The 18136-nt window shown below is 37.0% G+C and overlaps 2 protein-coding genes across 2 annotated transcripts; both read right to left on the bottom strand.

Moving 5' to 3' along the window:
* Nucleotides 1–849: 849 nt before the first annotated feature.
* On the bottom strand, nucleotides 850–3063 carry LOC7496670 (putative pectinesterase/pectinesterase inhibitor 28). Its single transcript, XM_002314328.3, has 2 exons — nucleotides 1980–3063; nucleotides 850–1850 (listed from the first exon to the last, which is right to left on the bottom strand). Exons 1-2 carry the CDS (start codon nucleotides 2995–2997, stop codon nucleotides 1153–1155), a joined length of 1716 nt encoding a protein of 571 aa, XP_002314364.1. The 5' UTR covers nucleotides 2998–3063; the 3' UTR covers nucleotides 850–1152.
* A 3745-nt stretch (nucleotides 3064–6808) lies between these two features.
* LOC7496669 (probable acyl-CoA dehydrogenase IBR3) lies at nucleotides 6809–13361 on the bottom strand. Its single transcript, XM_002314327.4, has 17 exons — nucleotides 13099–13361; nucleotides 12889–13023; nucleotides 12564–12704; nucleotides 12345–12476; nucleotides 11962–12141; nucleotides 11628–11705; nucleotides 11316–11435; nucleotides 10416–10514; nucleotides 10190–10307; nucleotides 9669–9916; nucleotides 9350–9544; nucleotides 8704–8846; nucleotides 8446–8530; nucleotides 8158–8367; nucleotides 7690–7842; nucleotides 7305–7409; nucleotides 6809–7199 (listed from the first exon to the last, which is right to left on the bottom strand). The coding sequence occupies exons 1-17, from the start codon at nucleotides 13234–13236 to the stop codon at nucleotides 7008–7010; spliced, it is 2472 nt and encodes an 823-aa protein (XP_002314363.3). The 5' UTR covers nucleotides 13237–13361; the 3' UTR covers nucleotides 6809–7007.
* Nucleotides 13362–18136: the final 4775 nt, after the last annotated feature.

The following is an 18136-nucleotide window of genomic DNA, read 5'->3' as shown; positions in this document are numbered from 1 at the left end:
AAAATTTATATCACCACATCTAAATAATATGAAAATATATCAAAATTAATTTCAAACAAAATAAATAAATTTTAGTTGACCTTTAATAAGACCACAATCCTAAATGGAAGCTTCAAATTACACAAGAAAAAAGTAGTTTTTTTGGTCGGACCTGATTAACATGATATGTCAATTCATAACCCGATCAATTTTTTTAAAACTCGATTTAACTTGTTTTTTTTTTATTTTAAAATTATATTATTTTTATTTTTTTTATTAAAAGAAACTTGAAATAATATTGTTTAAATTTATTCAAATTAACATGCAACCCAATGTCTTGTATCATAGGCCTTATTAGATTTAATAATATTTTTTTTTGTGATTGCTTGCTGCTTATTTACAAAACTCAACTTATTAAACAAAGAAAAAAGTATGGCAATTAAGGTGTTATTACATTAATTTTAGAAATTATGATAAAATATTTTATGTTAATAATGATATAAACACTTTAGAAAAGGTGCAAAAAGTTGAAGCTCTTTTACATGTTTTTTTTTTTTAATGTTTTTGATATCTATGTATTAATTAAAATTATTTAAAAATATAACAAAAATCAAATGAAAAATTTAATGGAAATATTTTTTTTAATTTAAACGCATTTTAAAAGTATTTTCAAAGACAGTCCAAATATATTATCAAACATAGTTACTAAAACCTTACAAATAAGACGAACCATGAGAAAATTGGATTAAAGTAAAAACAAAGCACAAAATTAAAATAAAATAAAAGAAAGCACTATAATATTGCACGTTATTTTACAAGGCAAGAAAACTACTTTGTTTATTATTATTATCAGGCAAATTCTCATGAATGTGAAGAAAATTTCCTACATATTATTGAGAATTGCATCAACTTCTTTCGACATCGACTAAGTATGGGGAGCCAGGCACCTATAAACCAATAATTAGACGGAGATGGAGTTTGCTGAAGTAAAATTTCCTCTGATATTATGGCTGCCCCAAGCCAATTACAAACTTGAGAAGCAAAATGATTTTGATGTTTTTCATTATTTTTCAGAATAAACAAGAAGTAAAGGCAACGTATACATATACTGTAGAGTTGAATGCAGTTATTTGAAGGACCAAATCATAGCGAGAGTCTGTTGATTTTCTCATTCTACGCACTGATCATGCCAGCAGTGTAAGGCACGCCAGTTTGTGGAATCCATTCATCACCCTGAATGAATTTTGCAGCAGTGTAACCATCAGCTGCCTCTGGTGTAAGCTTTTTGATGCCAGCCCATTTTACTCTGTTGGTCTCCACTGCACCTTGTCCCTTGTTGTTGTACTCGGAATAGAATAGTGTATTCAGGCCAAAACTACCCAACCATGGCAACCAACCTTCAGGAGCAATCAAATCATCAATATGAGATTGCATAACAATAGTCCTGGACAGCTCCCTCCATGGCCGCCCAAGATAGGCCTTGTTCTGCAACCTGACAGGAAAGTATTGAGGGTCTGCTGTGATCGTGCAGTTTTGGATGACGAAGCCAGTGGGCTCACGCGTCTCGTTCCTTCCTTGAGCTGTGACGATGCACTGTTGGTTGTCCAGCGGCTTCCTGACGACCAGTTTGCAGTTTTGGAAAACAGCAATAGCATCGCCAAAGATGAAGTCAATTGTGCCTGTGATGGTGCAGTCACGGTAGAATTGGCGCTTGGTGTGGGCATAGAGGGTGTCTTGGTAACCATCTATTTGGCAATTGTAGAAGACAGACATGTCAGCTTGGACTCGGAGTGCCACGGCTTGGTGTCCTATTGCTCCGGCAGAGTTCTCAAATCCAATGTCCTTGGCCATGAAGTGATCTCCAGATATTGCTGTATGGTTACAAATGACAAAGCATTATTAGAGAATAAACTTCCAGACATTAAAGCTACTCTATGTAAATGAGCTTTGTTGTCCTTTCTATGACGGCTCTCGAGGCAAGGATATATAGCAATACTTACAAACTGTTGCGGTCTTGAATGTTTGGACTCCATTAGCATAGTTGAGATTTCCGGTGATCTTGGTCTTTGTAGGGCCATCACCAATCATCAGAACATGGGTATGGCTCCTTGCGAGGCTCACTTGCTCCTTGTAAACTCCTTCCTTGATGTATATCACAAAGGTTTCGTTTTTTTTCTTGGGGATTTTCTCGATGGCCTCGGCAATTGTTTTATATTGACCGCTTCCATCCTGAGCCACAATCGCATCGGCCTTGATTGTTGCAGGAGTCTCTTTGAGGAGTAGCATCCTTTTTCCACCATTGACCCACGAAGGAAATTCATCATCAGCTTCTAGGAGTCTGCGGCTCGTCAGTCCCGGAATGTTCAAATCCTTGAGGATGGAAGTGACGCCATCAACCATGGCTAGGCCATTGCTGGTGAGCTGACTAGAAGCCATCAAAAGCTCCTTCATTTTCTCCCCAGCTGAACCTGTTGTGTTCTCAAACCCGTCCAAACAAGTCCGTTGATACGTGATGGTAGCGCTGAGCCAGACTTTAAGGTTATTTACATACTCGTCGAACTGGCTAGCCTGGAATGATTCTATAAGATCAAAAGAATGCTCGAGTTCAGCAATAGCATCGTCCATCAATTCACGGCAATTATCAAGAGCCTGGCTAGCCATCGGATCCTTGGCCAATTCTTTCAATGTGGTGGATCTATTGATGGCATTTTGGAGAGCTTCAATGGTAACCTTGAAACCAGCCTGGACAAGCTTCGAAGGATCGGTTGTGTTTCCCGCAGCTTTTGAGAGGCTTTCTTCACAAGTTTCTCTATAATCTGTGGGTTGGCAAATAGCTTTGATAGATTTAGATGTTGTCGATATCTGCCCCTTAGGAGAGCTTTCTTGCTTCGAATCTCCAGGGCTGCCACCGATTCCAACAGCCACGGCAACCACCATGGCTACCAGGATTATAGATGACACGCCAATAATAGCAAACTTCTTCTTTCCGGCGTTGGAACCATCATTACTAATTGCCATCTTCTTCAATGAAGTTATTAATGTCCTGAGCACAAAACTAATTAAGACCCTGAATATTATGGATCCAAGGTACGCCTATATATATATACACACACATATACCTATATTTCACTGCTGCTATCTACCATAAAAACAGAGGTTTCAGTGCCTCTTAGGCCCTAAAAAATGTGAGATACCCCTTTAGACGAGGAGGAGCGAGGGAGGGAAGGCAAAAATAGGGATGTTCAAAATCCTGTTGCCTTGGGAAACGTGAGGTGTGAGAGGCACCCGCCAAAAATGAGGCAAAACTCCTTTGTTAATACAAACGGGTGGCTAATCTCCTCCTCTCCTTCATTTTTCACCATAATTATTAAAGTATTGACCCGATTCAAGGTAAAACTTGCACCTTTGTTAACAGTAATATGGTTTTTAATTTAATGCTGTTATGATTAAAATGGAAGAAATTTTGGAGGTACATGTAATTGTAATGGTATGTATTCATAGCATGTTTATTTTTGTGGTTTAAAATTTTTTTATTTAAATTATTTCTTTTTATGTTTTCAGATCGTTTTGTTGTACTGATATTAAAATTAATTTTTTAAAAATATTATTTTAATATATTTCCAAGTAAAAAACACTTTAAAAATTAATAGTTAAAGGAATGACATAAAAAAATATTTTCACTGTGGACGTCGTTATTCCTTCAACAATGTGTATTTTTCTCATTTTGATAGTCAAACTTGTTTTTTTCGTTATTTCATCATGTTGTATCATTATTGTATTGAATTTTTTTTATGCTACGGTATTCGCAAAGTGTCTAGAAATATCCTATCATTAAATTAATATTACAAAATTAAGTTTTAGGTTATAATTAAAAATGAAATTATCTTTTTATTTTCACTTTTAAATAGGTATAAAAAACTTCAATTTGATCCATGTTATTTTAAAATTTTATTTTTTGATCCAAAACTTTGTTTTTTTCATGTTTCACTCTCTTGACGGTAAGAGAAGAGAGAGAAAGTTGCAAAAAAATTTGAGAGGAAATGAAAAAAGTTCAAATAGCCGCAACCATAACAAAAAAGATTTTAGTGTTAATGAGTTCATTTTAAAAATAAAAGTTCAATTAAAGTGGTTTTCTTCAAACATAACGTAAAAAATAAATTAAGCTCCTTAAATTTTTTTATGATTTAGTTTGATTATCGGGTTTTAAATTAATTATATAGTATGTAAGGATAAAAAACATGTGTTTGTTAAGATTTCTAGAATGTATTTAATGTATTTTGAGGTAAAAAGATGTTGAAATTTGAATTTTCATGTTCCAAAAACTCAAATATCAAATATCAGATTTCTAGAATGTATTTGATGTATCTTTTTTTTTCTAATTTAATTTTTAAAATTTATTTTTCATTACTACCCTCTCTCTCATTTTCTTAGATTGTTAGGTTTAACTTTTAATTTTATAATCAGGAATTGATGTTTTTAATTGTTGATTTAACTTCATAATACTTAAAGAAATTATTATAATTTATCTTTAAATTATTTTTTTAATTAAATTTTAGATTAATTATTTATATTTACATGATGTATTTATAGAAATGAAAACCATAAATAGTTAGGGACTACTTTGAACCTTCAAGATAAATAAATAAAACCTATAAAATAAAAGGAACAACCAATGCAAAATACACGTGCATTACATTTATTTTTTACTTCTTACTTGGAAGTTAAACTTCACATTTTAGTTTTTATGATTTATTTATTTATTTATTTTTAAATTAGTTTTATTAATCTCTCTCTCTCTCTCTCTCTCTCTCTCTCTCTCTCTCTCTCTCTCTCTCTCTCTCTCTCTCTCTCTCTCACACACACACACACACACACACACACACACACACACACACGTTTTATAATGTTAAAAAACATATCTATAACGTAGACGTTTTCTTCTCTTGTGTGAAAAATAACTTGAAATACTACCCTCCTCATGCTACACAATGACTAGTACACTACTGTATAGGAGGAGTACATTGACTTGCCAATACACCCCCCCACACCCATTACAAGTAATCTGGGGTTATTAAAAAAGGGTTTTATATAAAAACTTTATTTTAAAATTTTATTTTCAAGTAATCTGGTGAAATTCAAGTTAAACAACTTTTTTTATACTAATTATAGGTTTAACTTAAAGAGAGAGAAAAAAGAAGTCATAACAAGTAATTATGGGGTTATTATAGGAATTTCTAAATTAAAAGTGTTTATTTTTGCAGTTCAGATAACTTTTTAAAGTATTTTTCGCTTCAAAAAAATATTAAATTAATGTTTTTTAGGTGTTTTTTAATGATTTTAATGTACTGATATAAAAAATAAAAAAAATATCATTTTATTGTATTTTCAATTGAAAAACACTCTTGCAAAAACACTCTACACCGTGTTACAAAACACATACTAGATAGGAAAAATAAAATTATCAAGCACAATATTTGATTTCCTAAACTAAATAGAAAAAAAATAAAGAAAAATATTTTTTAAAACTAAATAAGAATAAAAATAACTAAAAAACAAATATTTTTTTCTAAAAATTCTCTTGTATCAGTCTCCCCTTGCTGGAGACAATCCATTCTCGAGTTCAAATTGCTCTTGCATCGACATTTGGATGTCCAATCAAAAGTTATTAACCCTTTACATTCTCAACCTTTTTGTTAGAAATATCATACCCGCAATCAACAAAACTAACCTTAGCGTTCCAAACTATGTGTCGCAACTCTTGCAGTGGTATTCTCAAACTCTAATTCAACCACAAACCCTTTTATATCATTATCAATAAGATAATAAGATGTGTGATGATTTCTCTACTAAGAGAATTTTTGAACATTTACTTCACAACTTCTATTTGAAGTTCAAGAATATTAACTTTGATCTCATCAATTTTAAAATTTTCCCCAAACATGCGAGACATATACTTCGCTTTATATTTAATAAAAATTCACCTTTAAAATTATATCTAATTTGATTCCCTTTTTATTAATGGTTATATTATCAAGATCTGAGTCTATATGCTAGTTATTTAACTAGTATTGGTGATAGTGGTGTTGCTGAACTGGCATAGCATTAATATCTTTTGCAAACTAGGGTCGTTACAAATCTTCATCATTCTCATTAGTTTCGATATAATTTTTTTAATGCTGAAATCTCTAAGAGATCCCAAACAAAAGAGTGTCTTATCTTCTCACACCTCTAAAACAAGTTTTTAAAATTAGTTAAAATATCTTATTCTTAACTCATATCCTCGTGCACGAGCAATCATATTCTATGATCTTTTCTAGCCACTTTAATAGCACATGACAACCGACCATTAAGAATTATCAAGTTTTGATACCAACAAAGATGAAAACAACACATAAAAAACAACAAGCACACGAAATCTAAACAAAAAAATCCTCATACAAAAATTCTAATTTCAAATATAGGACTACTTATGGATGAAAAAAATCACAAGTAATTATAGAGTAATTATAGAAATTCCTAAACTAAGTAAAATAAAATTATTCCTATGATGCACTATAGAATAAAAAAACTAAAAAAATAGTTTCCTAAAACAAATAAGTTTTCTTAAAAATTCTCGTGTCAGCCTTGCAGCTAAAGTATCAAAGACATTATAAACTTAACTGCATGGAAACTCTTAAGACTGCAGCCTGCGCAGTAATGTGCAACAAAAATCTTAAGTTCAAATATGACTATAGAGTAAAGAAAATTGCATGATCAACAATATAAAGTTGCTGCATATAACAGTAATATAAAGTTGCTGCATATAACAGTATTCAAGTGCGAAAATCAGTGGAAAAAGAAGAAGCATACCATTATGATAAACACCAAAACTGCGAAATAAAATTCACAGAAACATTGATGCAGTTCGTATCAGAATAAATAAAGAACTAATTGTATCGTTACATTATTGCGATGAAATTTCGTCCAAGTCTTCTCATACTTCCCACACAATTTTTATTTATTGCTCTTTGTTTTCCTTTATTTGTTTTTTAAAGCTTAGCTCTCCGCAATTCTAACTTGGCAATGGTACCCAAGTGAACTTCATCAGGGCCATCTGCAATTCTCAATGTTCTTGAAGTTGCCCAAAGATGGGCCAAAACTGTGTCGGATGATACACCAGCCGCACCATGAACTTGCATTGCCGTGTCAAGAACCATGAGTGCCATATTTGGAGCTGCTACCTGCTCCACATTATGTCATACCATTTTACTCAATTTATGTTATGGATGTTTTGATGTAAAGAGAAGGATACCATGATGCACATCAAATTGAAGAGCGATAATTACCTTGGCCATAGCAATGGTACCACGGGCTTTTTTGTTTCCAAACCGATCAAGCTGATCAGCTGCCTCAAGAACCAATAGTCTGGTCTTCTCAAGCTCTATTCGACACTGCATGAAACAGTAAATTACACACGTTAGATTTTTAGGCAGAACAGCTAGATGAATAGTTCTGATGAAGAGGAACGTAAAAGGCATGCAGCATAAGCCATGGACAAATTTCTAACACAGTAACCAAGGTCTATTTTTTAATTCAATACTGCAAGGGACGGATGGTGGTCCCTTTCTTTAGATTGAACGACTGGTTTCTCAATTTCTTCAAGTGACTAGGAAGATATTGTTTTCCTTGCAAAAAATGATATCTGACAAAAAAGTATATGAAAAAAATTACCTTTGCAACATCTGAACGAAAAGAACCATGCTCTGCAATTAATTTTCCAAATGCTTTTCTGCTGAGAGCTCTTTGAACCATCATCTGCATGCCACGCTCAGAAGCACCTATCAATCTCATGCAGTGGTGCAATCTTCCAGGGCCCAGTCTACCCTGCAAGAAATTCAGGACATACTATTACTGACATAGCAAAACCTCGGTGTCTGCAATGTGAACACACACTGTTTTCTGCACAGATCTTGTCCTCACAAAGAGGGTCTACACAAGCATGTCTCATAGTTTGTGTCTACTATGGAACTGGTAGTAAAACTAAAAAGTAGGTAAAACTTTTGAATTCAAAGTTTAAATCATAAGCACAAGGTGCCTTGCAAATTGATTGAACTTTTACAACTAAGCCAAATCTGAAAATCAGCAGGTACAAAATTCATGTAATCCATTCAGTTACTTCGGAGTGTGCACCAACTTTACCTGTGCAATCTCAAATCCACGCCCTTCTCCCAGTAGAATGTTCTTTGCAGGAACACGTACATTGTCGAATACAACTTCAGCATGGCCATGAGGTGCATCGTCGAAGCCAAAGACCATGAGTGGCCTTTTAATGTGCACACCTGGAGTCTGAATGTCTACTAATATCATAGACTGCTGCTTGTGATTAGCAGCAGTGAAGTCTGTTTTTCCCTGCGCATAATTCCACACATTATTAAACAAAATGAACAACTGATTTAACTATCCCTGAACTTAATTATCAGAACTAACCATGACTATAAGAACTTTACACCTTGGATCCATTGCGCCACTCGTCCACCATTTCCTACCATTAATGATGTATGAATCCCCTTCTCTGTTCAAGGAAAGCAAATTCAATTACAGTGATAGATAACTAAAGCTGAAACTCAAAATTATCTGCATACATCACATAAATATCACTCCAAATGATTAACCTTGCACCAAACTTTAAACTTTTGTGCCTATCTACTTTGATGTAAATGGGATCCCCTTTTCAATATATGCTACCTTTTAATGGAACACTCAATATTTGTTGCATCAGATGATGCAACTTGTGGTTCTGTCATTGCAAATCCAGAGCGGATCTTTCCCTGAAGCAATGGAACTAGCCATTCGAGTAGCTGTTCTTTATTGCCATAGCGCAACAATACCTGAATAAAGAAGTATGGTTGCTTAAAACAAGCATGCAGAATTACAGTAAATAATTAATGCAACAAGCACACATCCAGTTGTTAATATCTTGAATAGAAGGGAAACAATGGAAACAAGAAGAGGAAGCTTTCTTGATAGTTATCCCTGCATGCAATTCCTATTAATAATCTCAACAAATATATGTTTCTATTGGTTACTATTCTTATGATTTGGTGCAGGTTTTAAAAGATTTTCAGATACACATTCTTTCACTTATTACTAACTTGATGAGATTGAAGCCATGCCACTCAAAATACTCCTAACTAACTCTCTTCATATGTGTTTTTTTTTTACATAGATCTGATTACATTCCCCAGTTTTAGTGTTGGAGAGAATATCTCAGAATTACTCATAGAAGCTGAGAATACATGCATTCAAAGATGGAAGGGAAAAACATGCGGTAGTCCGTAGTCACATTAATAAATTGTTCCCAGACTCGATAAAATCTGAAACTAAAATTTACCTCCATATTTCCAGTGTCGGGTGCACCACAATTGAACACCTGCGGTGCCCAAACAGAACGACCCATGATCTCACAAAGGTATCCATATTCAAGGTTTGAGAGGCCCGCACCAAGGAACTGATCATGCTCACCATTAGAAACCATGCGACTACTTTCATCAAATAGTAATTTTTTAGCTCTTTCAGCACTATCAAACTGCAAAAAAAGCACACAAGTTTTCAAGAATTTCATGATTCCAATCAGTCTTTTACACGAGTTAAAAACAGTAACAAGACTGCATAGAGAAACAAGGAGCTCAGAAAGGCAGAAGCAGAAATACAGATATCCACAAGTTCCACAATCCTTCTTTCTTAGCCAGCTCCTTTAAACTCTCTTCCTCTGGGTGCACTGTCCAACGTGAAGAAGACTGAGCAAGTTTATAGAACTCATTTTCCATGGGGTAAATGTGATCTTCCATAAACTTGATTAACTTGTTTCTCAACTTTAGGACCTTTACACTAGGAACAAACCTCCCACTTTCATTCCCTCCACCAAATTGTTGTTTCATGTAATCTCGAGCAATTGGATCTGAGTAGTTAAGAGAATAGCCACATAAACAATAGTCTTGAGTAAAGAACGAAAGAAATCAAAATGAAGGGAATGCTAATGTTGTGTCTGAAAACCCATGATGATATCAATTAAACTACCATGCACATACCCTTAGTCTACCTGGTGGTTAATCAATTATTGTGATGGATTAAGGTTGAGTTATGCATCCCATAGAAGAATAATGTTCCTAAAAATAACTGTCATGTAAAATAACAAAATCTCTGGACCAAAGAAGAAAAAAATTGAGTCTACCAGGAGGAGGGTGATTAGGGAGCACAGATTTTCTTGCAATATACGCCCATGCAGAGTCTACAAGATCATTAGCTTGCTTTCCTGCATTTTGAGCACGCTCACCTCCTGAGGCATTGCCCTGCAATGTCACGAGGACAAAACAAAATGTTAATTTATCGACTTCCACTGATAGAGCCTTTACCACAAGCTTCACACTAAAATGTGAAGTTTTATCTTAGAACACTACCATAAGCCAACGACTGTATATCCCTGCAAGGATTGCTGCCCCACGAAACATAGCCAAGGAAATATAGAACTTCCACACAGCAGCAGGCCATGATTTTCCCTAAATTGCAACATTTTCAGATAAAAATCTATAAAATATCCATCTACCATGAGCATTTACAAAACAAGCAACTTAAGAAGAGCAAGCAGTGAGTAGCTTCATAGTTGCATGAGTGTAAAACATGCCAGAATCAATAGTAACAAGCATTCATGTCATTCATTGATACAGAAACATTCAAAACAAACACGTCAATTTCTCCTACTTCTAAGCACTAAAAACTACCAAGTTTTTAAACATTTACCAGCTTTCTCTACAAGTCACTAGATCTATTTCTTAAACATTTACCACACATCTTGTAGTTACCTTGATATCTTCCCAAAGGAAATAAATATCCAAAGAATATGTGTATATGACACTTTTAAATGAGATCTTCAAAATATATTGTAGGTCAACAGTCCTAGGAGACTAGAGACATGCTGGAAAGCCTGGAATCAATCCTGCATAGGATTCATGACTTAAAAAAGAAATAGAATTCACAGCTGTCTGTCAGTTTCCTTCAGTTTGCAATCGCAAGTAGTTAAAGTGCTTTCAGAAAGTCATAAGAAGAAATAACTGAGTTTTTGGCACAGCATGCATCATTTGCAAAATCTAATATGTTCAGTTTAGTTGCATTAGCAACACGTACATTCATATTTGCTCAATAAAGTACACTCATATCTTTCTGAACCAACTACTAAATTCAATTTTCAAGAAACCCACGAAGAATACATGTCCATATAGTTTGATGTCCTTGCAAAGAATCATATTTGAACAATGCAGAAGGATAGCAATATTAAATAAAAGTTTCACAATGGGTTTTACAGATGCAGAGCAGTATCCTGCCAGATATTCTGCTTGTGAAGGAATTCCTTCTGGAATTCTGGTAAGTTCAAAGCCTTTACCCACTTGTTGATTTTCATGGTTAATATCCACAATGTAAGCCTGCCAAGGAAAATGAATACAATCAGCTTAAAAATGTTGCTTAAAAGCTAAAGAAAAAGTATTTATCCTCTATATTTTTGTCATACCCAGAGCATAAGAAAGGAAAGACTGGCATCGGCACCATAAGGTAAAAAACAAATACAGGGGAAATACTCTTTCCATAAAAAAAGATGAAGAAATTTGGGTCAATACCAAACAGCTGTACGCAACATCAGTCATCTGGTTTCCTAATGTGGATAATTCCCAGTCGAGAATACCAATTACTCGATCCTGCACATCAAGAGTCAGTTTAGATTCCTGATACTATCTAAAATATTCATATTTCAAAAAGATTTATAGCAATGGAATTGCAAACACAATAGAATCATCTAAAGCACTAATCTCACAGCATTTCACATTTCTTTACCATGTTAAACTCCCGCCAAATACTTTAATCAAACATTCAAGTACCTCACTGTCCTCACACAAAGATGAAATGTATGGATTTAAATTTTAAAAAGAACTAAAAGCATTTACAACAACAGACCTCAATGGGATGAAATACAACATTATCAATGCGAAAGTCCCCATGAACTATTCCTTCTCCTGAGGAATCTTCACTAGGAATATGTTGCTGCAACCAACGAGCCAGCTCTAACATCTTTGGATTACTCGGATACCTACTATCACCAGTTGATGCAATGTATTGTTTGGTCCATCTCTCTACCTAAATAGGCACAAAAAAATAATTAAAAAAAAACAATCATAAGAACCACCATTGTGTGGAAAGGCAACAGTAAAACTGCCCTTCAAACACCCCGTTCCCAATCAAAACACCGCCTTGACTCAATTTACGGAGATGGGTACTACTATGTATAAACTATGAATTAAATATATGCAAGCTTGCATATTGAAGGAAGATCCACCCACCTGTCTTTTACAATAGTTATCTCGCCGTCCATATTTTCCTAAACCAATAGCATCCACATCAACAGAATGTAAAGCAGCCAATACTTTGGCAGTTTCTCTATAGATTGCCTCCCTCCTCTCCGGCGCCAAACCCTGAATCAAAACACGATGAGCACAAATCTTCAACCCCTCAAGCTCATATTCCACAACGCAATCGAAACTATATATATAAAAAAATACCGGAAGCTTAGGATCCATGAAAATGCGTCCTTCCAAAAACTCCATGATGTAAAAATCAGTTCCAATCACACTCGCATCCATACACCCACAAAACACTTTGGGAACTGGAACTTCAGTATGTTCACCAAGCGCCCGAAGAACCTGTCACGAAACATAATAAATAAATAAATAAATTACTCCACAGTTAAATTTTCCCTGTCATTTCATAGCAACCAAACAGTTCCTAAAATTTCACTTTTTCCTTCAATTTCTCAGATCGCAGCAATAACTTTCCAACCAATCAAACCAAAACCTAAGTTTTTCTTAGCAACCAAACAGAAGTTACCTGATATTCTCTATCCACAGCATGGGCAGACTGAAGCAATTTACCAGGCGGTTTCTTCCTCAATACGTAGCGTTTCACGGAACCTCCATTTCCCACTTCCAATAAAAACGTCGGATTCGATTGTCCATGTCCAAACTAAAATACACACACAAAATCATAAGAAAAAAATTAAAAAAAAGATTGGTAAGAGTTTAGTAATAGTGCACTAACCTGTTTGACGGTGAAGGTTGAAGCTGCAGAGGAAGGGAAGCCAGGGACATGGACAGAGGCATAGCGGAATAAGGAGTCGTGATCGAATTGGTGACCTGCTTGAACTTGCCCTAACAAATCATACGTACGATTCGCCATCTTTTTTTTCTTGCAATTTGGAGAAGAAAATGAATGACGTCCGCGCGTCTGAATTTATTAACGGTTTTCTTCTTCGAATTGCACGCCATCATTTTGTTTCGTTTTCTTTCCACGTGTTTTCCCTCCTAGCATACGGTGAGAAAACATTTTGGAACATGGTAGAATTTGGAAAAAACTCTTTTAGTACAGTATTTTAATTTCAGGGAAGAAAAAAGAAATAAAAAATATTTTAATGTCACGTTGACATGCGGTATCATGGGAAAGAGTTCAATGAAACCAGCCCATAAAGACCATTTTTCTCTCTCTCTCTCTCATAGTATAAAACAAATATATAATAAAATAATACAATGCAAAAAAGTGGAGATGATATCTGCAATTCATGAATCTCAAATATCATACAAATATGATAAGCACAGTGTTTAATAAGAAGAGAAAGAAAATGAAAGAAAAAAAAAATCCTCAGTTACACTGAAATATTATACCGTTAATAATATCTTAATATGCTGAATCCAACAATATCAAAAAATGTTATATGAACAGTTTAAAAATAATAGAGCCTCAATACCTTTGAATGGATCGTGTAGTCTACTCCATTTTATTTATGATCTTTTTTATGTTGTTGCATTTATCTCATTGAAATATTTTTAATAATATTTACGGTGTCATCATCAAAGTTTTGGTGTGCTCAATAAGTTTTTTTTTTTTTTCTATCTCCTCCTTGTAATTTATGAAAAGATAGGGGAGAGAAAGTTAAAAAAATAATAAATAGACCTCATAGTCATTGTGAAACTCCAATGATGATATTACTAATATCATTGGAAAAATCTTAACGAGACAAATCTAATGATATTAAAAAAAATATACAAATAATGAACGGAGTGCCACACAAGTCAACCAAAGTTATCGGGGCTCACTTGTCTTTGGGTTGTTCGTGTGGCTCACTTCAGTCATCTTCAGTGACCTTTCTTAATATTATTGGTTTCGTCTCATCGAGATCTTTTTAACGACACTAGTGGTATCATCATTAAAATTTTGGTGTGACTCTACAATTTTTTTTCCCCTTTTTTTCTCTCATTTCTCTTTATTAAATGCTGTATTTATCAAATTTACAATTAAAAAAAGTCACAGATGTCATGTGTATCTTTTTTACTACGCTAGAAAACATGAGCTACAAGCACCATCTAAAAGTGAGGACACCTGCTGTCACAGCCTTAGGCGCGAGGGCGTGCCAACGAGTCACTGCTAGGCAGTGGCATCACGCAAGTGCGGGGCAGTATGCGTGGGCAGTGCAGATTTCGGCAGCGAGTATAACGGATGCGTGCGAACATCGGATTCATGCTTCGCACCATGCTAGACTTAGACGATGGACTGTCTAAGACATCTTGAGTTGCACGTGAGGACTGGCAGTTGGGAAAATCAGTTTGGGCAGTTTGGTTTGTTGGGTGGCAGACCAAGGAAGTTACTTGTGGGCAGTTACGGAGCAGTTACGAGGAAGTTGGCTGTCTTTGTAGTGGGCTGTCTAGAGGGAGTTAACTGTCAAGGGGCAATTTTATGTGTAACTTTCATTGTATGTATGTGTATTACATAGGGCCTAAACAAGTGTAGCATGCAGATCGGATTATGCATAGCACACTTACATTGTTATTGTGTATTCCCTTTGTTGATGGATTAATAAAGGTTGGGTTGTTTCCTGTAAATTGCGTGTGTGATTATTGTGCTGTGTTGATCATTGGCTTGTGTTCTTGACTGCTGAAATTGGTAAGAGTTGTGGGGAAAACCTCTGGGTGTGTGAAACACTTAGACTTTAGGCAAACACGAGTGTCTTGGGAGGAAGGCTGAGTCTAGTAACGGGACTAGACTGCCGCGCGGGGATTAAGATTGTGACGAAAAATTATCCCTGTGACAAGTGGTATCAGAGCCTGGTTTGTTTTGTTCGTAAAGTTGCTGTTTGATGTCCAATGCCATCAGGCATGGAGGCGATTCGCGAGAGACTCACTCATGTGGAAACTGTTTTGGGTCCCTTGGCCGAAAACGAAAATCAAAGTGTGAATGACAAACTTGCGTATGCTGTGGAAATGGCAGAGAGGGCTGCGGGGCAGTATGTGGATCTTGCGGCAGAGGTAAGTAGCAAGATACGGATTCTGGAGGGGGAGATTGCGGTGTTGAAAAAGGCAGTAGTGTCTGCCCCCACGGGTGGTGGCTCATCCAAACCCAGAGTACCAGAACCTAAGCCATTCTGTGGCGCAAGAAGTTCCAAAGAGTTGGAAAACTTTCTGTGGGACATGGAGCAGTACTTCGGGGTGGCCAGGATTGAGGCTGACGAACAGGTAAACATCACAGCGATGTATTTGAGCGGTGACGTGAAGCTGTGGTGGAGGACTCGGATTAAGGATGATCTGAATGCTGGGCGTCCTAAGATTGACACTTGGGATCGTTTGAAACAAGAGTTGAAAGAACAATTCTTGCCGAACAACACGTCTTGGCTGGCTAGGGAAGATTTGAAGAAATTGAAGCAAGACAAATCGGTGAGGGATTACGTCAAAGATTTCAGTTCTTTGATCCTTGACATAGAGAACATGTCGGAGGAAGATAAATTGTTCAACTTCATGTCGGGTTTACAGCCTTGGGCACAGGCTGAGTTGCGGAGGCAGAATGTCAAAGACTTACCGACTGCCATTGCTGCCGCAGATAGTTTGGTCGACTTCAAGACAGTGACGCGAGATGGTTCGGCTGCTGTCCCCTCGAAATTCAAGACTAGGGATAAGAGGGATGAAAAGAGGAAGAAGAAGAACTTCGGTGGGGGAGGATACAAGCCTGAGTTTGACAAGGGAAAGGGAAAGCAGGCTGAAGCGCAACAAAGTAGAGACTTCAACAAGCCGAATGCAGGATATTTCATTTGCGGTGGACCACACTATGCAAGAGAATGCCCGAAGAAGGAAAGGCTGAATGCAATTCTTGTGGGTGACAGTGAACAAGAGGAGGCAGTCACGCACATCAACCCAATGCGTGTACTGAATTGCTTGATTGTTGAGATGCAGGATTCGGTGGCCGAATCCAGCCTTGTCGAAACTGACTTAGCACGGATTGATGTGCTGCGACAAGGTAAGTTGGGTGCTGGGGATACTCTAATATATGTTAAAATTAGAGTTAATGACAGGGAGATAGTTGCTATGTTGGATTCTGGTGCTACGAATACATTCGTTGCCGACAGGTTGGTGACGCAGCTTGGGTTGCGATTGAGTAACAGCCAGACGTCGATGAAGGCAGTGAATGCTAAGGTGCAGAGGATACTGGGCATGGCCTATGGCGTGCCTGTGGTGCTGGATAAGTGGCATGGAAAGCAGGATTTTCTAGTGGTGACGCTTGACGATTTCGACGTCATTCTTGGCTTAGACTTTCTGAAGAAAGCCAAGATTGCGTTGATGCCTCATTTGGATGGAATTCTGCTTGTGAATGAGGTATGTCCATGTTTTGTTCCTTGTCATAAAGCAGTGTTGGCTGAAAGTCGAAAGGAGGGGAGTAGCTTGGTTTCAGCCATTGCGATCAGCAAGGCCTTGAAGAAGGGTGGGGAAATGTTCTTGGCAGTAACTGTGACTGAGGAGTCAGAACAGGTTGGGTCAGTGCCTGACGTTATTGCTAGGCTGTTGGAGGGGTATAGAGACGTGATGCCTCCAAAGTTGCCGAAAAAGCTCCCATCAAGGTGTGTTGTTGATCACAAGATTGAACTTGTGCCTGGTGCGACACCACCGTCGCAGCCTCCGTATCGCATGTCCCCAAGGGAATTGGGCGAGTTGAGAAAGCAGTTGACGGAATTGATTGACGCAGGATTTGTTCGACCGTCGAAAGCTCCATACGGTGCTCCTGTTCTGTTTTAGAAGAAGGCAGATGGTAGCTTGCGGATGTGTGTGGATTATCGCGCATTGAACAAGGTAACGATCAAGAACAAATACCCTGTGCCGCTGATTCAAGATTTGCTTGACAGATTGAGTGGGGCTTCTGTTTTCACAAAGCTGGACTTGAGGTCTGGATACTGGCAGGTTAGAGTGGCTGAGGGGGATGAGCACAAAACGACTTGCGTGACAAGGTATGTGTCATACGAGTTTATGGTGATGCCGTTTGGCTTAACCAACGCCCCAGCTACTTTTTGTAATTTGATGAATGATGTGCTTTTATGAATTTTTGGATGAGTTTGTGGTCGTCTATCTAGACGATATTGTTATTTTTAGCCGATGTATGGATGAACATGTGGTGCACTTGAATAAGGTGTTGCGTAGACTGAAAGAACATGAATTGTTTGTGAAGAAGGAGAAGTGTGAGTTTGCTTGTTCCGAGATTACATTCTTGGGGCATTTGGTGAGTTTTGGGCAGGTTCGGATGGATCCGAAGAAGGTGCAGGCTATATGGGATTGGGCAGCCCCGTCGACGGTGCCTGAGCTGAGGTCATTTTTGGGCTTGGCGAATTACTATCGTCGGTTCATAGAGGGTTACAGCAAGAAGGCAGCCCCTTTGTCAGATATGTTAAAGAAAAATCGACGTTGGGACTGGTCCAGCGAATGCCAACTCGCATTCGACAAGCTGCGGAGGGCTGTAACGTCTGCTCCAGTGTTGAAACTGCCGGATTTTGAGAAACCTTTTGAGGTGCACACTGATGCTTCGGACAAGGCAGTAGGGGGTGTTCTAGTGTAGGAGGGTCATCCAGTGGCTTTCGAGAGTCGAAAGCTAAGCGAGGCAGAACAGAAATATTCCGCACATGAGAAAGAAATGGCAGCCGTTGTGCATTGTCTTGGCGTGTGGAGAGTGTATGTGTTGGGGCCGAAGTTTGTAGTGAAGACAGACAACTTGGCTAATACTTTTTTCAAAACTCAGAAGAAGTTGTCGCAGCGGCAGGCTAGGTGGCAGG

This window comes from Populus trichocarpa, chromosome 10 (genome assembly GCF_000002775.5).
Source record: "Populus trichocarpa isolate Nisqually-1 chromosome 10, P.trichocarpa_v4.1, whole genome shotgun sequence".
Lineage (NCBI taxonomy): Eukaryota > Viridiplantae > Streptophyta > Magnoliopsida > Malpighiales > Salicaceae > Populus > Populus trichocarpa.
Note: the sequence above shows the minus strand (reverse complement) of the source record. Positions and strands in the feature narration are given on the sequence as shown.